The 24,200-nt window shown below is 46.1% G+C and overlaps 1 protein-coding gene across 1 annotated transcript in view; it reads right to left on the minus strand.

Annotated features, from left to right (window-relative positions):
* The window catches only part of kiaa0825 (KIAA0825 ortholog), a 108,681-nt gene that overhangs the window by 48,143 nt on the left and 36,338 nt on the right, over window positions 1–24,200 (minus strand). The window contains exons 14-19 of the mRNA XM_036527175.1: window positions 23,648–23,815; window positions 21,772–21,990; window positions 20,979–21,387; window positions 17,894–18,053; window positions 15,892–16,053; window positions 14,272–14,366 (exon numbers count right to left, since the gene is read on the minus strand). Of these exons, the coding sequence (XP_036383068.1) occupies window positions 14,272–14,366; window positions 15,892–16,053; window positions 17,894–18,053; window positions 20,979–21,387; window positions 21,772–21,990; window positions 23,648–23,815 (1,213 nt within the window). The remainder of the gene's footprint in view (window positions 1–14,271; window positions 14,367–15,891; window positions 16,054–17,893; window positions 18,054–20,978; window positions 21,388–21,771; window positions 21,991–23,647; window positions 23,816–24,200) is intronic.

The raw sequence follows: 24,200 nt of genomic DNA on the forward strand, positions 1-24,200 counted from the left end.
CAAGAGGAAGACAACAGGCGAAGAGGAAAGTTGTGTGTCTGAGGCTATAAGTACTTCAAATTCCACACCAAAAGGCTTGGATACCCCCCAGTGGGAGGACAATAGCGATCGGGCCTGTAAAAATAAGGCGATGCACGACCATGAATCCACAGGGGGCAGAGGTCACCGTTCTTGAGATGCGGTGACATCATAACAATGGGACACTTCTACAGCCATAGAAACACAAGCTGATCCATTTTGTATATAAAAAGGACCATGCCTTCCAGTTCCCACACATTCAGTGAAAGTGCCAGACAGAAAATTAAAAGGGGGGAGGGAAGGAGGGAAAAAAAAAAAAAAAAAAAAAAACCTTGGCTGGCGAGTAATGTACGGGCAGTGTGGGCGTGTGGGCCTCACACAGGCCCCGAAACTCTAGCCTTTCTTTCACCCTTTGAGGGAATGGATTAAAGAAGATGACTTAATTCAAGTCTCATTATCTGCCTAGGGTGAGCATCTCCCTCCCTCTCTGTGCAGCAGCACTAATTAGCCAGTCCAATTCTGTTTTTTTTTTTTGTCGAGCTATACATTTTAACATGGTGACTCAATGTGATTTACCTTTTCATTTTTTTTCTTTTACTTTGGAACTTGTGTTGTTCTAGCACCATACTAGTGTACTTCACAAATTGATTGATCTTATCAAAATACAGTTGAAACTAACTTAAAATATCTATATCTATATCTATGTATATATCTATCTATATATATATATATAGACCATACCATATTAATAATTCATGTTTATTGCAAATATTTACTATTTTAGGACTCCTGTGAAGACTCCATTCTCTGGAGTAGAACAATGTGAAATAAATCAGCTTTCTTGTCCTTTGACCAGAACAAAACTTTGCTACATGGAGATATGTCAGGTTATTACATTGGTTATTATCAATGCTACCTATAGGAATCGAATACTATAATGATAACAGAGAAGATAGTTATAGTTATTATCTTGATATCCCAATGGTAAAACTGTATTCTCCCATACTATTTGCATGTATCACGACTACTATACTTCCTGCTGTTCACTGCTCTTGTAACACTGAAAAAGAAAATGATAAAAATCTCACTAGCGGAACATATTCATGATGAATAGGTATGACAGCACAGCTTTAATTCTTTTGAAAGTACAGATATAAACAGTGTAATACAATTGCCAGAGAGGCTTTCAGTAAAAAAAAAAAAAGAATATGTGAAATGAAGACTGAACTAATACATTCCACTCGAAACTGGTAATTAGTGTGTCTGTTTATAGTGCGGATGGTAGAAATGGATTCCAGTGACTGTGCACATTGTTCTCGAATCCTCTCAACACATTTATATTTAATTGTGCTACGGACTGTGCGTAACACGTTTTTGCCCTCCTTTTTCTTTTTTTTTTTTTAAGGTTTCAGTTTGGTCATATTAGACTTGACTGTAAAACCCTCCATGGGACTCTGCTGCCAGGCGCTTTTGACAGCTTCATTTGTGGATGCCGGCTTTGATCGCTCCTGTCAATGATATCCAACGCCACTGAAAGCAGGAACTTGCAAAATAACAGGGAGCTCTCCTAAGCAGGCCCAATTTATTATACGTCTGCTTTAAACGGGCACACTGCTCCCCTCTGCCGTCCGCCCCTCGAGGACAAAACCTCCTTGTAAAACCCTAGAGTCTTGCGTACCGCGGACTTAGCGCTGTGCGTTTGCCACTTACAGTGCTCCCAACTATCGTGCCTGCCGCATGCGTGTGCTCAGAAAGGGCTCCTTCAAAAGATAATCTGAAATAAATCCAGGCTGTGAGAGAGTCACATTTTATCAACGTCGCCAGTGTTTGACTCTTAACAGCAAGCGGCCGTTTTGGGTTTAACTTGTAACCATGCCCACAGTTATCTCTCACCATGGTTACCAGGGGATATAACAGCTGAGTGATACATACATTTCTGACTTGCTACTATAGGCCACACTGTGACAAAATAGTAAGATGCTCTTTCTTCAGTTTGTAACTTTAAATTCAAATAAGCAGAGGAAAAGTGCTACAAGTGTTTTGACACTTTCTCAGGACACTCCCATCTGGAGATTGTTGATGAAATACAAAAGGGAAACAGGTGTTCCTACATTACACAAAAAGTACAAAGTACACATAAACACAGGCAATTCCTCTAGAAGCTCTCTGTGACAGTGTTCCATACACTACATCATTTCTAATGGGACAATAAATCTTCAGTAATGAAAACAATGTTCCAGAACATGCTTATGTTTGCCGCTCCACTCAAGTCATCTACTCAAACTATGACATCATATGACATCATATAATAGATTTACGGTAATTAAATGATTGGACAGCACAGCATAACAATAATAAATGAAGAATAAGCATTTTAGAGCACCACATTATTTGTTTTGACTGTTCTAGTTTGTGGCTTTCAACTATTTTAACTATTATTTCAAATAAAGTCATACATTATTAGCCATATAAATCAGACATTACAATAACTATGTTATGGGCACAAAAAAAAAAAAAACACTGGCGCTATCAGTTTACACCAAATATTCTGTACCACATACAGGTTAAACAAAGCAGAAGTGAATATTAATGAAAAAAGCAACTCATGGAAGTTATTTGCGGTCGGCCACATTGGCACACACCAAGCAGCCGTATACGGAGCCGACGGCCAGCTGAAATATCGATGGCAATCACAGTGTCTGTGAGCGAGCGCCCAGCCAAAAGTTTCTTTTCACCAAGAACTTCTCGGTGCCCTCTCGGAGCGGCTGAGGAGGTAACCGGAGGAGCTCCTGGCAGACCCCGTCGGAAACTGTGGGCATTCTGACCTCTCGGAAACCGGGAGGAAGGGGGGGGGGGTTGTATTGAGTGGTGGGCACGGTGCCACCGGGCGCTAAGGTTTCCGAAAGAAAAAAAAGAGAGAAAAAAACAGCGCCTGACGTATCGCAGGTCTGAGAAGCGGGGCGGGGAGCGCACCGCGTCTCACCTTCAGATCAGTGGGGGCAGAGCAGCGCGCAAGACCGAGTCGAGCCGCTGACATTGAGAGCTATCGGAGGTCGGGAGGCTGCCTATGCGCAGAGGCGGGCGGACCTGTATGACTGATTGCCCGGAACAGCCACAGGTCAGGCCGGGACCACGGCCGCGGGAGCCGCCAGGCAACGCTCGGGTAAGCCCTGCAACGCCTATAGCAGGAACCAGCACTCCGAGAGAAAGAGAGGACGTGCAAAAAGGGAGACAGAAGAGAATGAGTCACACAACCACCCCCCCCCGGGCCCTTACCCCAAACACATCCTGCTGCAAACAAAAAAAAAAAAACTTTTATAACACTCCACAATGTCGTGACGTACATCAGACACATAATGCAGCGTGTGCTGTCCGACCAGAAACCTGCTGCATCAGATGCAGATTTAGCAAATAAAAATATAATAAAATGGTTCAGTAACGTAATAAACGCATCTGAAAGAGCTGTTCCCTGCAAGCCTGGTCATGGTTTCAAAGAGCTGATCAGGATCGCTGAATTTCTCCACGGGGTAAATTCAATCTAGCAGACAGAGCTGAGCAGACCTGACAAACCAGAGAGAGGATACAGAGAAAACAAAGACATTTTGAGGGGGAAAAAAATCGATTCCAGTGACTCCAATCTAGCTCTGAACAGAAATTCAATGCACTGCTTTAATGTTTTTTTCTTCTTTGTGTTCTGTCAAAAACAACTTGGACTAACATCGCAACCTGTCACATCAAGGCAATCCACAACATTTTACAAAGGAGAGAATTCTAAAGTTGGATGGCGCGGAATAGTTTTTTTTTTTGCGAACTTAACCACCTTTTTACGAATGAAAAAAAAAAAAGCCAGATTCTTCTTCAAAACCCGGCTCTTCTCCCCCAAGGGGAACCATTATATCAGGCGCTCCACAGTGGGTAAACTACCGCCTGCACAACAAAGGCCAGGCAAACAGTACTTAACAACAAAAAGTCCCTAAATGTACCTTACATTTGCTAATGTTTTCCTTCAGACGGGAGGGAATTGAACATACACCGGACTTGTGCTGCTGCTGCGTGACAGGAGTAAATAGCCCCTGCACAAAGACAGGGCCGGCGATGAAAAGACAAATGCCGATGACATGCAATACTGCAGATTGCAGCACATGGAAGCTTTCATCGGTTTAAGTGGACATGGGTAAAACCGTCATCATCTCAATTTCAGCCGACTTCGTGAGGGCAGGGAGGGAGCCTTGCTCTTCCAGTGGAAGGAGTGTCACCCGAAGTTTGAACTGAGATCTCAGCTGAGCTCCGAATGTTTTTTTTCTCCCTGTCGTCCCACATAAAACACAGCTAGGATGTCCACGTGATTAATGAAAAATTGTAGCAGCAACAAAAGCTTAAGGAAGAAGGGACCATTTCAACATGACATGACACTAACACCTCTCCCGCTAATTGCCACGCAGAGCAGATCAGGGAGGCTTCATTCTCGGGTTAACCCAGAAACCCGAATCCGCGCTCGCGGGGATTGTGACGAGCTCGAACCCGCTTTCAAGGCTGCGGCCGAGTCATCCTGCTTGGCTCAGCATTTCCCAGCATTCCTCTGAACGGCGAAGCAGAGCGCAGGCAGATAAATCTTGCCCGTGCTAGCGGGGTGAGGAGGCAGCAGCCACTTTGCAGAAATGTGCCGTAATACAGACGGGGGCGGAGGGTAACCCCGCGCGATGGGTTCAGCCGAAATGGGATTGCGACTGTCAACACAGGCGCGCCTCGGCGCGTGCCGTTGCGGGGAGAAAGGAGGGAGGAAAGCAATTTAAGTCGGGAGGAAGAGAGGAATACACAAATGGCGACAGCACAGACCATTTACCGGGGGCCTGGGCCAGGTGCCTCTCCATCAAGGTCCGCCGTCCGGGGGCTTAAAAAGCCCGATCCGGCCGGCGACCGCCATTACCGCCCATTATCGGCATCCCTCTGTCACGGCCCCATGAGCATGGGGGCCCGGGTCACTGGCAAGACCCCGGCCTCCTCCTGCCATGTGCTGACTTGCTGAAACAGGCCACCTCACACCGCCTTCCTGGCAGATATTCTTCCTTCTGTCCATTTCTACCACTATGCCCCCCCCGCTCACAGGTGCTTGGAACGACTGGGTTAATACCGCTGTACACCCTGTATACACACACACACGCACACACACACACACATACACACTCACACATACACACACGCACGCATGCACAACCCCACCCCCGAAGTTAAAAGTTGAGCGGATAATTACTTCGGCTTCACGAACTCACATTCCAAGAGGGCAAATGAAGGGGAACGTGGAGGGTTGACAGACTTCTCCTCGTCAACCATGGCGCAACAACCTTCCTTTGCCCACCTTTCCCGGCTTCCCCTTGCTTTGGAGAGGCCTGATCCGGAGCGCTGGTGACGCATCTCAATGAACAGCCCCGGTGCCCTGGCCTTCAAAAGGGCTACACGGCCATCTGCACGGGGGCCTGGTGGCCAGCTCTGTCCCTCTCGTCACCTAGCACTCAGGGGGATCGCGGGGACCTCCAGGAGAGGAGAACTTCTGCCTCCTCGCTGGCGCTCTGACAGGCGTGTCTTTCTGCGACCCCATTTCAGACAGCGCCACGGTTTCCACACAAAGGGTGATGCGTTGATCCAAACTATAATGTATTCTGAGGCAAATATCTGAACCCCAAATTGCAGCTTTAGTAAAATAGATTAAAAAAAAAGAAAAATATGATTATGTCATGATAATATTTCAAGCGGGTTTGATTAGTAGTATTAAAGGGAGAATAAGAAAAAAGCAAAAAAATAACACATCATAGAATAAGTTCCTCCTTATTAGCATACTGATACTTTGTTTTATCTGCTTTTAAATCAAATATGGAAGGCGCGGAAAGCGCGCTCCACATGTAAATGCAGCAGTTGTTTGTTGTTAAATTAGCCACGTAATTACCTGAAGGGCCTTAATTGTGGCATGTTCTGCGCTTAATATCGGTAAATGCTTTACCAGTTTTGGAACCGTTATTTATTGGATAAATCAAGGGGAATTATCTTTGAAATAGGAGGCCTGCCAGTCAGGGGGGGAAGCGGTGCGACGTGACGGAATGGAGTCCGACAGCTGGCCCGTTTATGAGGTCCGCCTGTGCCAGCAAGCTGCGGTACCCGCACTTCCAGCAGGAAAATGATGAACAACTTTGCGTTAGCACCTTCTTGTACGGGCGCTCCAAACCAAGCAGTACAACAACAACAACGGCAACAGTGGCATTTGCGAACATTTCGCTTTTCGACGCCGGGCCCGATCTCGGAAAGCAAAGAGAGCCAGCGCGTTTTGACTGCTTCGCGAGGCTGGAGGAGTTCTGCCACCAACTCCTTGTCACGGCATTTCACTGAGGCACAGATTAATGGTGACAGACTGGAATCCTTCTAATTATCTGTTCCTGGCGACGGTGCAGATGGATCAGCGCTTATGGGAGACGGAATGAGACTGGTGCAGCTATGCAGCCCCCGGTGCCGAATTCGGGCACCGGACCTCCTGCGTCGGGGGAGCCCGGGCCTTTGGCACGGTGGGTCTGTCACTCATTCAGGGGAACCATGCTGGACACGTCCAATTGATCACCACAGTGGTACGTTATGTGCTCTACCTCCACAATGAGGCATAGGAAAGCAAAGGACTCCTCCTGACAGTAATCTGCCCCAACAACAAGGAGCGGGCCAGATTTCAGAGTGTAAGAGTGGAGTGATGTGTTCTTGTGTCTCCATTGTAGATGCTAGTCATCGTCATGCATCCAGAGTCACAGACCCACCACTTAAGATTGCTTCTTGGCTCCCCTACGTAATCATACCCAAATCTTTCCTTGTTTTGTTAATTTCAACAGGGTATTACTGCACATATAACATGTATGTATAACACAGCAATCCTGTATTCACAATATTCACAACGGCGCTTTTTATTACAGGACTGCGTGCCAGGCTGACACGTTTGGATGTGGTCTGTCATTGCGTGCACCACCGTTCTTGCGACTTTATTTGACGCGCTTCTGCACGCTGGCTTTTAAAGTCGCTCCGGGCAGGAGCGCCTGCCAAATGACAGACCGTAAATGCGAAGGCACCGATAAATGTCTGCAACCGAACATCCCACGCCGCTGCACAGGGGGGCTGCGCGGGGGGGGTTTCTGGAATCCCCCCGGGGGGTCACGGCGTCACGTCCCGACGGCGGCAGCCCTGAGGATGACCTCAGAGGAGCGACAGCGCGGCCGCGCGGAGACGTACGAAACGAGCTGTGCACTGATGAGTGAAGCCCGCGACGAATGAAAAAGAAACCGCCAAAGAACGGCAAACAGGCTGAAGGACGGCTTCTTGTGAAATGGCTGTGCGTTCCCCTTTGGCACCGCAGCCGACGCCTTTCCATTCCCTGAACCTGAACACTTAAGCAAACGTTCAAGCGCTCAAGTTAAAGCGTTCCCAGCAGTTACAGTCGCTGTGCTGAACAATTTAGAGCCGCCAGAAGTCTGCACTTAACCACTGATGTGCTGTAGAATTCCTCCACTTGTATTAAATATACCGTAGCACTCTTCTCTTACATCACATTGTGAATCAAATCAAATTATTATAATTTCCAGCCGAACGGTTGCATATGTACATAGTTTTTCAACAGCAGGCGAGGATCAGGGGTTGCCGAGCCTTTTGCAGACTGGCCTCCTTGGGACATAAAAAAATGCCAGAACTCCGCGAAAGCTAATATTTAAAGGTCACTTACAATATGGTAACTCTTGATTTGGGCTAATTGACCGTTTTGTTCTGCACAAGGACTCTGCAGGATAAAATGGATATTGACTGCACTATATAAAGAAATAACTATTCCCAGATAGCAAGGAAGATACTGGAGGAATGGAAAATTCAGCAGAATACACTGGGGTGCATGCATAAATCGGCCTTGTATCTGGCTGTCAAAATCATTATTTGTCATCACTTATTAATGCCTGATAAAATCATACCCCCAGTTTTTCTACAAATGGAAGGAGAGAAGCCAACATAAAAGGAGAAATGCTAATCTTTGAAATCCATTCAATAAAACTGAGTATGTAAATGGCACCATCAACTACAAACAGTGTAGCAATGGTAACAATGACCAGGTGAGGTGCTTACAGGCACTTGTCCTCAGGGGAATCAAAAGAACACAAATTATGAATATGAATATGATTATTGTTTAACCTTCTTTATAAACGGTTTCCCTGTCTTATTTCATATTACCAACTGCCTTGAAAACCTACAATCAGCAACACGCCTAATATTTTGGTGTACCAGAAGATACACTGTCTCACTGCACAGACACTCTCCCCCCCCCCACGCCCCCCGCATGAGAACAGATGCGGCCAGGTGTTAGAATTAAATGCTAATGCTATGGTAATGCTGGGTGATATGCTTTTATATATCACTTTAATGACATGTAAATCACGGACAGGACGGTTTGATACTGTAGTCATCTTTAAAGGCACATGCCAAAGCACCCCGACAAAAACCTCCCAGTGTATACATTCATTCATCACTTACACTGTGTCTGCACCTCCATCAGGTTTAGCGTCACAGTAAACTTAATGTATTACCCCGTGGAATGCAGCCGAGACTCAGAACACACAGAGAAAGAACTCGACAGGGAGTTCCAACAGTGTTCATTTTGATTAGCGCGCAGTATTTTCATTACCTGAAAGCACAGCTGAAAGTACTGTATTGCATGTACGCATACGTCTGAATACATCGGCCATGCCTCTTAATAAATCTGAATTTTTCCCTTCAGGGGAAAATTTTATTTTGCCACTCAACATGATCTTTTCTTGCCAGCGATTTATCAGCAGCGTAAAAGAAAAGTAGCATGTAACTACTGCATTTCAGATCCTGGATTCCATTCAGTGAAACGGTCTGCCCCAAGGCTCACTGTACTTTTACTTCTACTGTACTTTACGCTATCCTGTCCTTTTCTGTTCGGTAGTTTGGTTAAACCCCTTGCCTCACAACAGGGGTCCCTGCAATTATTCTCATGGCCCTTGAGTTCATCGCCCTCTGTGGCGATACCAGCGGCAGTCCGCAAGTTCTCCCCCGCGGCAGACCGCGCCGTTCCCTCCGCCGCCGCTGCGTGTGTATTTTCGGCGAGGGGGATTCATATTTCACGCGCGGCGCGCCGGGACACCGCGGCGGAGGTGAGAGGAGAGAGGGGAAAGGGTGCGGGGAGAGAAGAGAGGGGAAGAGCTCAGCGGCCTGCCTAGTTGACAGTTGAGTGTGTTGGATGTGACTTTCACAGTCTGCTGCCAGTTTGTGTGGAAGCCATCCCATCTGTGACTCGGGTGTTGATTAATGAGCCTTTCAGCTCGTCTCTGCCATGTGAGGTGGGGCCACGGCCTTATTCCAGGCTCCGCTGATTTATTCGCCTTCGGTACAAACCGCTACAAAGATACCCGCTCCATAAAGAAAACCACACCTGGTTAAAGCTAATGAAAACCTCAATATGTCAGCGCTGTTCAAAACGAAGAGTCAAAAAAAAAAAAAGAGAAGCATGCAGGACTGGACGATAGATGTATTCAAGTAACATAAATGCTGTTTTGTCACGACCCGTCAATCAGGGGAGAGCCGCCAAAGGGAAGGGATGAAGAAAAAATGAAAAAAAAGAAGTCCTTCCTCAATGACACATCGTACAGTTTTGATTTTCAGAGTGCCAATCTTTGAATTCAACCCCATCCACCAACCCCCCCCCCCCCCCCCCCCCCCAAAGGTGAGAAGGAGAAACGGGCCAACGACTCAAAACTGGAGTGGGTTTTTTTTTTTCTTTCCAATATAGAGAAAATGTCAAATTTCTCTAACCTTGACGGAGTTGCTTGCCGCCAATGTTGGGCAAGGAAAATAAAGCGAAACGCTACTGAGGCAAACACACTCACCTATTGAGTGCATAATTGAGAGTAGAGAAGCGTGTTTTTCGTTGCTGGGGTTTTCTTTTTTCCCCAAGCCAGGTGTCGAAACAATGAATTCAGCCACGTTGAGATTTAGCTTTGTGCAAGGCAGATCAGGATCCATGAAAAACCTGAGTTTTCTGACATATTTGTTTTTATTTTATTCCCTCAGAAAAAAGCAGACCATATGGCCATCATTTGGAACAGATGGTATTTGCCTTCCTACCGAAAATGCTCTGACTATCATTGCAATTGAAAGTACTGTACTTCTGTGTGCCGTAAAATGACATTTCCAACAGAAAACATACCACCAAGGCTTGTAGTTATAGCACTAATGTTATAAAAATGTTATTGTGGAATTAGCTGCCAAATTCTACACCCATACTTTAGGGCCTGAATTTTCTATACAATTGCTTTATAATGTCTGAATGATAACCAACGACCTGCTTTTGAAATAAAGGGTTATTCAGAACTAAACCTTAAACTCTCTACCTGGATCTTCAGGAAAATTAAATGCATCAAAATGACAATATTTTACCATTGCAAAACTAATGACGAATAGACAATGATATGAGATTTTGTTTATGGTACACAGCCTATTATTGGTCAGGTTCCTAATGTTTCTGCCAAAACTGGTCCACACACAGCACTGCAAGCTACCAGGGCCGACAGAGTGACACCACAGAGTGGAAAAAACGAGGAGATAACCTGGAGATCGTTCCGACGCCATCCCTCATCCTTCCCTGCCTAACCAACCGGGTCGGCGCGATCATCTCCCAGGTCCAAAGCACAGCGGGCCTGCTTGAGAACCAATAAAGCACCCACCCCCCCCCGGTTCGGCTGGGGCGTCGGACCGCCGGGGGTCCGACCTTAACAAGCGACGCGTGCGAGGAAGCCAGCAATTACCTCCTCCCTCCCTTCGGCTCTGCACGGCGCGTTCTTCGTGTCACGCGTTTACGCTTCCCCGCGCGCACCAGCGCGCTCCCCCCGCGCTCCCCGGGAACACCTTGAGAAGTTGTGAATTCCGACAAAGCCGCCTTCGTGCCCTTTCCTCTCCAGCTTAACGCTCCGAGTAAAACAAACACAAAGGACCCCTCACAAACAGAGTGAGCGAATCAAGGTTAAAGAAAAGTGTGTCTGTGCCTGTGAGGGGTGTGGGGTGGGGGGGGGGGGGGTCATTATTTGTTGTATGTCTTTGATAGAGGGGGGAAAGAAGTGACTGAGGTCGCTGCTCCATTTTAACGCAACATTCATTATGGGACCACTAACCTTCCCACCTAAGACACTTATAAAATCAAAGTTAAAAGAGAAAGGAGACAGAAGAACTCGCAGGCGCCATTCTGTCGGCTCCTTTCACATGCTTATAGGTTCGACAACAAAAGCCAACAGAACCTTGATGTTGAGGATGAACCCTATTGTACTGCGTTTAGCACAGCCACTTACTGTACACCACAATGCAATCCTTTGGCAGCTTTTGTAGCTGCTACTTAGATTAAACCTGAATTATACAGTATGTTTTGTCCCAAGAATGACAGCACTGAAAGCTAACAGCACACCCTTCTATTTTATATAGTTGGAAAATTGTATGCAGTGATACAAGAAAATTGTAAGGATGACAATAGCATAACGTGGTTGTTTAAGAGTGGCACAGAATTGGGAGATCATTTATATGCGCGACTCCGATAGTTTAAACAGGAGTGCCTCTCAAAAAGTATTTGAGCATTGATTTGTGTAAAAGTTAAGAGTTGCCTTTGGGTCCTGTCTGAAAGTTCTCGGCTCTCGCGTGTGAGGGCCCAGGTGCATTAATCAGTATGCGCTGTTGAAAAGCTCAATTTGAGAATGATTTATGACACGCACAACAGAGATTCTGAAGTGACAGGTGACAAAAGGACACCCGTAACTTTATAAATCCAACCCCCCACCCCCCCTCCACCCCCTGCCATCTGCCTCTACATCACCGTGGCGGCAGAGGCAAAGTTCTGCCGGGCTCTTCAACAAAGTTATGGTTGGAATGATTTAATGGGAGCCCTTGTAAAAGAGGATGGCTTCTCGACTCCACGTCTCTTTATTATAATGCGATATAAACCCAGAGATGATAACAGTGATTGTGGGGCGTTGTGAATGTTTTGGAAAGAGGTGCCAAAATGCTGGAATCGAAAGCAAGGGGTGTGTGTGTGTGTGTGTGTGTGTGTGTGTATGTGTGCGTGTACAGATTTTTTTATTTCGAGCAATCAGGAGATGAACATCATATCTTTATACACCCTGATTTTTCTATGGCACAAATTTGGTATGATAGTATAGCCAGGGATTCACAGCAAGACATCTTATCCGTTTTGCTGTGAAGGTAAAGGATACTTCAGAACAATCACAGCATTGCCATTTCGGACTCGAACCAACAACCTTCCCCCTGAAGAGAAGTACAATTCACCCCCGCCGGGTCTCTCTGCGCCTTCACCGCAGCTCCCAGTAATAAGAGAGGGACGCGCCAGAGACTCCGACAGCTTAAGAGAGATGTGGAGAAACTTTTATCGGCTCTTGACTCAAGCCCCTCTGCCATATTCCCATTTGTAATCCCTCCATAAACTGCCTGCGCTCCCTCAACAAAAGGGCAGCTAATGAGGCGAACCGGAAAAAAAAAAAAAAAAAGAAGAAAAAAACCCTCGGACGTTTTTTTTACGACAAGATTAGAATGCATTATATAATATTTACACCCTCTCTCCCTCCCTCCCTCCGTCATCGCTGATTCCCAAATTCACCCTCTCTTCTCCCTCCCCGCTTCTCTTTTATCTCCGGCACCCTGGGGGCCCCGGGCGGCACAATCACAAAGTTCAGAATTACCCATTCAAGGCCGTTCATGAATAATCCCGCTCTAATTCCGCGCCGGCGAGGAGTGACAGTATCTGTTTTTTACACATGTGCAACAAAGCGGCGCGCGAGCCGCGAAGGCGCCGAACAGGCTGAAGACACGAGCTCCGCGCACTTCACCCTTATTATAACACCGTCCTTGGCAGACAAGCAGTTTGCCCTTTATTATAAGGTGCATGTAACAATGAAGGTGATTTAAAATGGATTTCATGTAGCCGCTAGACAAGCTGCAGCAGCCTTATGGAGGCTGATAGTGCTCAAAATGACAGCTCTGAATTGAGGGCTGAGAGCGGGTGAAATATTGCTACCTAATATGTGTCACATACCTGCATAAATATTTATGCCACGCATGGAGGCTTCCTGACTTGAGAAACTTGAGCGCGGCTTCAATCAGACGGTAGCAGGACCCTGTCCAGCCCTTCTCCGTTTAACCCTTTCAGGGCCGGGGATTCTCGGTGCAGGGAGACGGGCCCCTTCGGTCTAATGAGCTGGCAGGAGCACCGGTCGGGCAATCGGGTGTCTCGGTGATGTGCGTGACCCCCCCCCCCCCACTACCCCCTTTCCTTCACACACACCCCCCTCAGATCATGGAAAGCAGACATTCCATCACTGAGAACCCACACGCACAAGGAGCACAGTCCCACAGTCCTCCCTGCTGCGCCAGCTACACAAACATCTGGAGGCTCACGGGGGCCGTGGTGAGGGAGTGGAGGGGCCCAGCGGTTGGGCCCAGCGGTCAGGCCCAGCCCCCTCACCCCTCGGGGGTCAGATCAGCGCAGCCGGACCCTGTATCCTGCCCGCCGAAGACCGCGGGCTTCGCCAGCACGCCCCTTCAACAAACATACATCTGAGACCTCTGCTCGGAGTTCTGATCTCTCCAGTTCCGCGTTCCCACACGCACATCTGAAGGTATTGAAATAACCCCTGAACGAGCGCAACTCATGACAACCCGAGGGTTTCATTTTTAGTTCTGAGATGAGAAACACAAACACTCTCTCTCCTTCTCTCTCTCTCACTCTCTTCCTCTCTTCTTTCCCTCTTGAAACTCACAGGGCTCAGCCGCTTTGAAAGGTGGGGATCTGGGAAAGTGTGCAGTGATGGCGGAGGTGAAACTCTCTCGGAGCCATCGGGCGGCTTTGCGCTTTCTGTTTCAAAGTCTGGGGAGAGGGCGTACGCCGGGAATTCGAATGAACCACACGCGTACGCGCGCCCGCGCGTGCACGGTCCCGCGTATGCCTACGCAGCACCCCTTTCCCCTTTGACCGCGTCACCTTGCGGAGCCAGAACAGCGCCGAGAAATCTATGCCGCGTCTCCTCTTCCCCCATTCGTCTTGCATACTTCCCCGGAACCCCCCGGTTGGAATTCCACCACGAGGCACGGCACATATACATTTATAAAAACAGGTACAACCTCTGACATGACAGCCAGCAGTTGTGGATATAAAAAGAGAGAAGCTATTACCTGTTCGCCAGTAGGGCTCTCAAGGTCACCTGACTCATTCCCTGATAAGTTGGCAGCAGTTGGGGCCAGTCCCAGTCCCACTCACTTATGGTTGACTGTTGATGTATGAGAAGAAGCTATTGTTAGTTATTAATCAGAGTTAATATGATCAGTAAATTACAGCTCCAGCTGGGGTGGACTAACTAAGAAGGAGGGGGTCCTGAACAAGGACTCCGACAGATGATATCAATCATGTCTGCACAAGAAGGTTTTTATTCCAATAAGACAGCAATTAATTTATAAATCCATTTGGGGATGTAGCCATCATTTATAAAAAGATAAATCAATTTCGGGGAGTCGTTACTCTTCCAACTGTTTTAATGGCATCCTGCCCAGCCCCCTTCAAAGGCATGGGATCGGGCTCTTTGTTGGGAAGGCAAATAAAAATCCGATTGCTCTGATTGCTGAAATGCCACTGCTCACTCCAGGCAGGGTTTTATTGACAAAGGCAGAGAAACACAACTGCCTGCTGATTGATGGATCTGCCCGTTTTTTTTTTTTCCCCCTCTGCTCTCGGTTGATCTGACAAACAACGCAGCCACCTAAAATGGACCAGGCAGCTTAATCACTTCCTTAATAGGCCATGTTATACAAAGGAAGGCCCTCACTCATAATGTGTGGAATCTGTATGCTGCTGTTGTGTAAGTTGACAGAAGACACGTACATGTTTACTAGACAAAAAAACAATTTCTTTAACAAAAAAAAAAAAAAAACAGGTGACATCAGATTGAACACACCTGTTGAAAGCACTGATGTATCATGCTTATTGATTTTAACACACATAAGAATGAAGGGATCCTTGAAATTTGCAAAAAAAAAATATCCCTATAAACTAGGGCATGGGTAGAGTGTGTTTTAGGTTCATACGTTTCACATACAAGAAGAGCTGATTTTCTGAAACCATTTTTTTGCTTTAAGATTGTTAGAAAACATACAGAAGTGTCCAATATTTTTTTTTAGAATTAGCTTTAACTCTACAATTTTGTGGATGCTCTGGGGAGATAGGGTCTTTGGAAGCCCTGAAAATGTGACAAGTCTCCTTTTTTAGTACATGAACTATTTCAGAACTTTCTGCTTCTTTTTTTCCCCCTTTTTAGTCTTTCGCTGCTCTTATCTATCAAAATGTTGCTCTAAGAACGACCTATGGAGAATTGGGAAGTTCACATCACAGCCCACAAAGCTGTGAAAACCTCAGAGCTTGTCACTGTACCCACCTCACTGCAAAGACACGAACAGAACTTACGTGGCCTTGACGGAAAGTTCCAGACTAGAGTTGCACTCAGTGCAGAAAGAGCACTTCCATCTCACGACAGTCTGAACTGTGTAAGAGCAATGCCAATTCACTGTAGATGTATTATGTGTGGAAATCAAATACAGGTAATAAACCAGTAAAATAAACCAAATAATGAACCTTGATTTCGTAGTTCAGAATGTTCTTTATGTCAAATAGAGCTTTTCACGATTATTCATCTAGCATGTTAGAGAACATAAATGAACAGAACCAATCAAACGGGGGGAAAAATCTATGAAAATTGCAACAGGGCACAAACTGAAAAGGTGCTAAAAACTAAGCAGACGAACCTGGTCAAAGTCCTTGCTGCCGATGTGATTGAACTGAGTGAAGGGGTTGAAGGCTGGCCCGGGGCTGCGAGGGTCGACGGGCCCCAGGCTCACCTTCACAGCTCCGCAAGAGGTCCCCGCTTCAGAGCCTGACGTGGTGGACAGCCTGGACCGCAGCAGCTCCTTCATACACAGTGAGAACAAACGCAAGACAGTGTGAGGAATGGTGAGTGCAGGCAGGGGTTGAACAACGTGCCATGCACCATGAACACTTCAATACACGTTTCAAAGGTAACTCTCGCTACATACAGAATACATACAGTTAGGGGCTTAAGAATAAAGTCAGTCAGACATAAAACTGCTACAGAAGGAATAAGAATAAGAATGACAAAAAAATAAGAATAAGAAGAAGACTGAGAACAAGAATGAGAATGAGCTTAAGAATAAGAATGAGAAATAAACAAGAATAGGAATAAGAATGAGACAGAATAAGAAAAAGACAAAGCAAAAAAAAAAGAATAAGAATGAGAATGAGAATAAGAATACTCTCTTTTCTATAAGAGTAGAATGCCAAAGTCCAGAGTGAACTTAAAGCGCAAAATGAATTTCAGCTCTTCAGCACTGACAGTAAGGGGGAGTGAGGAGCTTCTCTGCTGTTTTCACAGTTATTTTCACAGACGCTCACCGACTTCTGCGTGGATTCCCAAAGTGAACGACCCCACAGAAGTACAAATTAATCTGACGGCTCAGAAATAGAATGGAAACAAAGGACGGCGGATAGGACAGGATATGTATAGACACAGGGCGGAGAGTACACCCTGTTTCGCAGAAGCCTAAACTAGAGCTCCAACTTTCGCCCGCTCCTTCCTCGTCTCGCGGAGGTCACGTGGGCGCGCGAAGGACGAGGCGGGGGGCGTCGGAACGGCGGAGAGCCCCCCGCACGCGCGCCCTCGCGCCCCCATCACTCACGCCTGATCCCGGCCTGTCAGCCTCCTCCCCCCCGCCCCAGACTCCGCATCTCTGTGATGTCTGTGTCCTTTTGATGACCTTGAGCAGGGAGCGCGGGCCGTAGAGCGCAGGGCTCGCCGGAGCCTGTCCTGGACTCCAAACTCCTTCCTCCTCCTCACGCTCCACATCTCACACCGGCTCCCGCACCGCTTCCCTCTCGGAAGCAGCCAGGGACTTCCCGTGGGCTTCCACTCACCACCGCACCCTGAAGAGCTCTAGTCTGATGCACGAGCTGTGCCTACAGGACGTGTCCGTGATGTTTCTCCAGTTCCATTCGGCAGCTCCTCCATACACACTACATCCTCAACAAGATGAAGAATCGGTCATCTGTGCTTAGCTTTGATTTTTCTGTATTATATCTGCATTAGGAATTTTATGGTTCCCCTGGGTGTACAGGCTGGTATACAGGGACGGGGAAATACGTGCACTGTGTAAAATATTAATGTGAATTCAATAATATTTTTACACTTGGATTCCTGGATTCTTTCTCTGTCAATTAACAGCAGACTTTTTTAAATCAATTATTGACTATGCATGACTCCTTAATTAAGGGTGCTTGTCGGGAGTCCTGCCTCTGTAGGCACAGAACCTGCTCTCCACGCTGCAAACAGTAATTTTACCCAGGGTTAGGAATGCGTGTTTACACCTTGTGTTGTGTATGGAGGAGGGTTGTAAAAATCAGGGCTGCTGGTGCATGGGTCAGCGGACGTACACGGTCGCCCAGGGCCCTGCTCGACGGTACAGCATGGGGACAGGAAACTGGGAACCAGGACGGGCAGCACTTCCTCTCCCCGTGGCACAAGGGCCTCCCCCCCTTCACATCTCTCTCAACCGGCAGGAAACCGAGGAAGCAGCCCCAGTTTCAGGCCCATAGCCGTGCGGAGCAGGGGGGGGGATGTCGCTACCGACTGCAGCACAGAGAGCGGGGGGCTCCTCCGCTCACCCCTAGCTGTGAGCAGACGCCGCCTCAGGCCAACACGCACCTAATTGCTCGGGAAAAAGAGTGTTTCCCTACCTCATTGAGTTGGATGATGTGATAAATTTGCCTCAGGTACCCGCCGCCACCTGGTTTGTGGCAGATCTCCAGGACCATCAGGCTTATTTTCTGCTCAGTCAGTTCAGGGGCGCTGCTGCCTCTCTCCAGCGCCACGCCGCTCTCCGCCGGCTGAAACGCGCTGACAGACAGAAAGAGAGAGAGAGAGAGAGACATCAGAACAAGCTCAGAAACCTTGTACCAATCTTGTCCCGAGATCTTTACAGTCAAAATAAAATCAGTTCCCTACGCTGTTTGAGCAATCCTCCATAATATTTAACTGTAAGACTCTCTCTCTCTATATATACAGCACATACACTACGTTATAGTGATAGAACACTCACAAGAGCAATGATATCATTCAACAGTCCGTTCAGCATACATGTGTGACATCATCATGTCTCTCGAAGGCAAGCCGCAGACAGGGCAGAAGTACATTTTGCCAGTTTGCTGAAGATCGAGCGAGGAGCTGCAGGTTAGAGCCGCATGAACCTCAGAGCCGGCAAATGAACTGCAGAGGCAAATATAGCCAGCGACACATCGCCGCTCCCTGAGACTCACTCGTTAATCTCTCCGTGCACTCCCCAGCACGAAGCGCTCACGAAGGTAGCGCCCCACACGTCGGAAAAGGTGTTAAGACGATGACACCCCAATCGGCAAATTATTGTACCGATGCCTAAATCGTGAAATACATTAAAGAAACAGCTCTGATAATGAACAGCTGCTGTTGTCAGGGCTCCGAATTTCGGATCACGTTTCTTTCGTTTTTTACGTTTGCGTTTTATACCCTTCCTGTCTGTGTCTCAATTAGACCTTGTGTGCAACATTGACATTCTCTCTTTTCTTTCAATAACTCCTTTTCAGGACGATTCCGCCCGGTTTCCTGCCCTTCAGATGTTCTGGCAAAGAGGGGCTGGTGAAACTCGACATTACTTGTGGAACTTAAAAGGGGCAGGGGAGTTTATAATCAGGTGTTACAGCTACAGCAACAAAGTCCCATGCAGATGAATCCAACAGCCTCACGAATAATAAAGCAATAGCATACACACCGCACAAGCCCCCTTCAGTCTGTGACAAACGCCCTTATCTGGCAAAGATCCAGAGAGTGTTTTAAAGACTTCCATCTGTCCACTCTCACAGTGTGTGTGTGTGTGTGTTTATGCTTGAGCATGTGAATGTCTGTGGAGCGTGTGTATGTGTTTGCCTGTGGAGTATGCATGTGCAAGGGTGCATGCATGTTTGTGTGTGTGTGTGTGTGTGTGTGTGTGTGTAAAACGATTTCAAGGTCTTCCTTATACCTGGCATATCTAGGAGTCGTTCCAGGCGCCCTTCGCAGTTCTATATTTTTATGACCATGCCACACGTCAGGCAAAAAAAAAAAAAAAGAAAAAAACAAATCCACTTTCCGCCAGATAAGACTTCCTGTCATTGTTTTTTCCCCTTCTCCTTTCTTTCTCTCCCTTTTCCCTCTTCCCTTCTTCTTTTTTTTTTCTTGCTTTCTTTTTTTTTTTTTTTTAATTATAAGGTGGCAGGAACAGCGGCGCCTGTCAGTGAGCCTTTAGCAGGTTGACATTGAGAAAGTTGAGGCCTCCCTGACCAGGCAGTGTATCGGTGTCAGCACCTGCCATGTATCCTTTCCTGTCCATCACTGTGCAGGTGAAGCAGATGATTGGATTCAGTCAGCGCCGTGATTAATGAGTTCCTCTCCGGATTTGGGACAGCCTATCAATCATGTCATTAGAGGGAATGTGCCCCGAAAGAGGCAGACCTCAGCCAAGGAATAACTGCATTCATCTTAATCTGTGTATGCATCCCATCAGCCAAGTCAGGGTCACCATGATGGAAAACAATAATCTTCTCCTCTACAAATTACTTTGCAAAGGCGGCGGGATTGCTTCATTTTTTGGGGGGCTTGCGAGCTCCCTCTCGGAGATACACTGTACCCTGATTGTTTACAACTGGGGCGTCACTTCAAAGTGAAGGTTATTTTAATGAATAGTAATGATTCTGGAGAGTGTCTGAGACAGGTGATACATAATCACTCTTTCTTTCTGCTTTTTTTTGCTTTCTTTTCTGTTTTTTTTTTTCTTTTTTTTCCCCCAGCCTTTCCTGTTACTAAAACCACACAGTTCCTGGAACACTTAAGGTAATCTACTCATCTGTTTTTTGTTTTTTTTTTTTTTTCCTTGTGGTTTGTTCTTTCTTGGCGACATAATTTTTAATGAGGATGGATATTTGTGCAGCTCTCTGAACATTGTTCACAAAGGCATGCGCTTGTGTCACTCAGAGTCAGAAACATTTGCTCTCAGAATAAGTCACGAAGCAGTGGCTCATGGCTTTATAATGAGAAAACTGAGTCAAAATTTTCTTACAGCCTAAATTTGTTTTTTGCTTTGATCGATGTATGAACATCGCGGACATTCCCTATAATGCTGAAGCCTGTCTGGCAACAAGAGCATGTCTTGTTGAGAAGGAATCAATGGGATATTCTCGGCAAGGATACTTCCCGTAAATGAGCCTGGACATTTGAATTTGGATTCAATTAATCAAAGGTAAAGATGCATTTTAGAATTAGAATTTGAGACTGAGCTTGAGACCATGTGTGTTATTATATTATTGGATTTATATACAATTACATTATTTGATTTTACATATAATTATATTATTTGCATTTATATATAAACTGCACTAACAATCCATATCAATTACTCTTCCACTGCATCAGATTATACAAATGACTAATTAAAGTAATAAAGCACCTTGTAAAATTCTAATGAAATTTTACCATTAATATTTGTGTCATATTTCATGACTTCTCTTATTTTACCATTGCTTGCATTACTACAACAGCCAAATGACAAAACAATATAATGACAGAAAAAGTATGTAATTACAACCCCACAGCAATGGGCATCTGTGCCAGACACTGGTATCAGAAGGGCACAGATGAATGTTTGCCGAATGAAGTTGTTTACCTTGCAGTGGTGCATAGCTTTTTATAGCATGTAATTTTGCCTGATATCAAAATGAAGTTTTCAGAATCGATCCAGCGTGAACTGTCCCTCACCCCTCAGAGAACAGCTTGCGGGCCTTCTGCAGCTGGATGGAGCACCACTTGGGTCGACGTTCCTCCAGGTTCTGGAGCACCTTGTGCACCGTGGGTTTGGGGACACCTTTCTGCAGGCCCATGGCCACCTGCAGGCACTCGCCAAGCAGTGCCAGCTTATCCCTGCTGCCCCGGTCCAACGGGCGGCCGGCAAGCCGCTCCAGGGCGTTGCCGTCCTCCAAGCTCTGGCAGAGGCAGCTGAGGAAGCCCCACAGCAGCAGGCCCGTGGGCCTCAGCTGCCGGGCATTATGGGTCAGGTGATTCTCGCCCATGTGGAACAGGTAGCGCACGGGCAGGGGCAGGGACACCACCACCGCGGGCAGGTTGGTGAAGACGAAGGACACAGCCCGCATCATCAGCTTGATGCAACCTGACACCCAGAGGGCCAGACGAGAGAATGGGTCATTGTGAGTGCAGAAAAAAATGGATCATTTCAGGAATATCTTAATCAGAAATGCTTAAAGTGGTGGTTTTCTGATCTTTTAACCTAACCAAGTATTTTTCAGTTTCAAGCGTCACCAAAAAAATAAAGACCCACTATCTTTCTCTGACTAAATATTTTGAAGAAAACCAAAATACCAACAAAATAGGCAGTTTCACTGGTTACCTACTTTCCAACTTAATTCTCTTCTACCCCCAAATGATTTTTTGGAGGTTTTCATGGCTAAATGATTTTTTTTTTTTTTTTTTTTTTTAAGAAATGTGGGGTATTGGTTTTTTAGGGGCGACCCTTGCAAGAACGTCAGGCCCATACTTTTGCCAGAGTCCCTCGCTTTGGAGTCTCGGGGTGTGTAATTCCATTCCTTGGGGACTTTACTGAGCACGCTCTCTGGGATGTCGTGACCGGGCAGGGAGGTGGCGCGGTCCTCTGTCGCCTGCACCATGGCAACCAGGTGCCCCACAATGGCACCGATGGGCTTGGTCACTGCAGCTCTGATACATCTCATCACCATAGGTTCTGCCCTCCCGGGATCTATATCACAATGAGAAGAGTGGCACGGTGAGGTGACATTAGTGAATGCCACATTACAAACATCCTGCTTATTCCAACATCACAGCAGCAACATGTCTCCCAAACTGAGGTTCACTTACGCCAATTCATTTAACATTGCTCCGATAGCCTCATTGCCCAATCCAGAATGTAGCGTATTGCATTTTGTGGTTGGGTCTGTAGCTTTGACTGTAAGGATGCCGATGTATTTCCCTGATAGGACAGAAATCCTCAAGCAATGCCTTAGATCAGACCTAAGCTGTGCAAATGTAATGCAACTGTATGTTGTTTTTTTTTTTAAATCCAACAATAATCACCCACCGGCATTGACTGCATGTGGTACAAATGGTCTGGATATCAGTAGGCCACACTGCAAAGGACTATCTCCGTTCACTGGGGGACACATCGGGACAACCACAAAGAGAGCGTGCTGGAGCACTGCTCTGGTAGGAAGAAAAATCTGAGATGGGTTTTCTCTCAAACTGGGCTTAACCTCTATCCTCACCTTATGTTCAAGCTCACAAGTCAGTTGGCGCTTAAGTTTCTAGTCCTGCAATCAGGACACATTCAGATTCTACCCTGACTTGAAATTAAATCTGAGTTTGTCTTTGAAATGAGACTTGCAGCTAAAGAGATGATTGCAACATGCTGCTGGTGCACCGTGCTGGAGTACCTGACCAGAGGGGCTTGAAAATCACAGTCAGGAGCTGATCCATCAACAACTGCAAGGAAAACTTGGACCCAAGCAATGCTAATTATAATGTTTAAAAGTGTGCAACATTGCTGACAACTCACATTATCTTCCTCGCTGTAAACACTGAACAGAGGAGTTTCGCACATAAACAATCTTGTCAGGGATATCCTTTGTCCAAAATTCAATTACAGCCAGTCTCTGCTGGGAGGTGCAGGCCATGCCAGCAATTAAGCTAATTATACTAGGAGGAATACAAAATGCTCAGTGACATTGAGATTATAGCCCAACTTCTCCACGGTTTCTTCCCTTTCGCTGGTAACCCTCCTCTCCAATTTGTCTAATTTATGCAACAATAATTACCACTTGCATGTAATAAAAGTACAAAAAAAGAGTTCTTTCTCCACAGGAGCTCTGATTAAAACCTAAAATCAAAGCTTCTCCAAAAAGAAAGCGTGAGGACATAATTGTAGTCTCTGTTTCAGCAGATTAAATTACAGTAATGTGGTACGATTACCTCAATAGGACATATTCATATTGTTTTTTTGAAACCCTAACACACACAACTGAATATTGATTTTGTTCTAAATGAAACATATCAGTGACAGAAATAAACAAACAACTGTCAGGCTAAAGCAACATGCTTCACTCTGTCTCTAGTGCTTTACATGTTTTAATGAGACTGTATGTACTTTATCTTAAAGACAGCGAAGGCCAGCTTCAATGACATGAATGCAGATCCTCTCATGAGTTCACGACTTTGACCACTTCATGATGTACTCCACGCCCCTTCAAACTGTTCATAATAAATCTCTATTAACAATAAATCAAATCTATTCAAACTGTGAAGAACGCAATGCTGATTGCCACATAAGCATAATGCGTGAACTCATAATTTCTGTGCAAGACTAAAACACACATGAATCGAAATGAAGGCCTGTGACTCACCTGCTAGGTTATACAAATGATCCCATAAGTGTCTGGAGTCAAGGTAGCCTTCGAGAACGAGAGCCAGGGCCTTAGGGACATTGTTGAGAGTGGACAGCGTTGAAAACATGGCCTCCATGAATGAGTCGCCATTGTGGCAGCTCCCCGAGGAGTCAGAACCCTCGTCGTCTGAACAGGAATCACGAGGACACAGTGAAAGATACAAAGGGCCAGAAGAAAAAAAAAAAACAACCACAGAGTCACATACTTTTTCATAAAGTCTCGAGAGCTGCCGCTAAACTGACAAAACCGTTTATGGCATCCAAATGAGTTACGGTTCAGAAGCAGCCAAATTAACTCCCGTTACAAATTAAACAGAGGGGATCTTGAAATGGAAAAAGTTTAGAAATGACACAATGATAAGTGGAGGCAGTACACTAAAAAAAAAGTGCAAAGCAAAGCTAATTAAAGTGCTTCGATTAAACAAAACAAAGAATTCCATGGCTAACCACACTGAAAAAAACCTCAAGCCCGTTAAAATCGAAATATGGTACAATGATAAAAGCTACAAATC

This window comes from Megalops cyprinoides, chromosome 4 (assembly GCF_013368585.1).
Source record: "Megalops cyprinoides isolate fMegCyp1 chromosome 4, fMegCyp1.pri, whole genome shotgun sequence".
NCBI lineage: Eukaryota > Metazoa > Chordata > Actinopteri > Elopiformes > Megalopidae > Megalops > Megalops cyprinoides.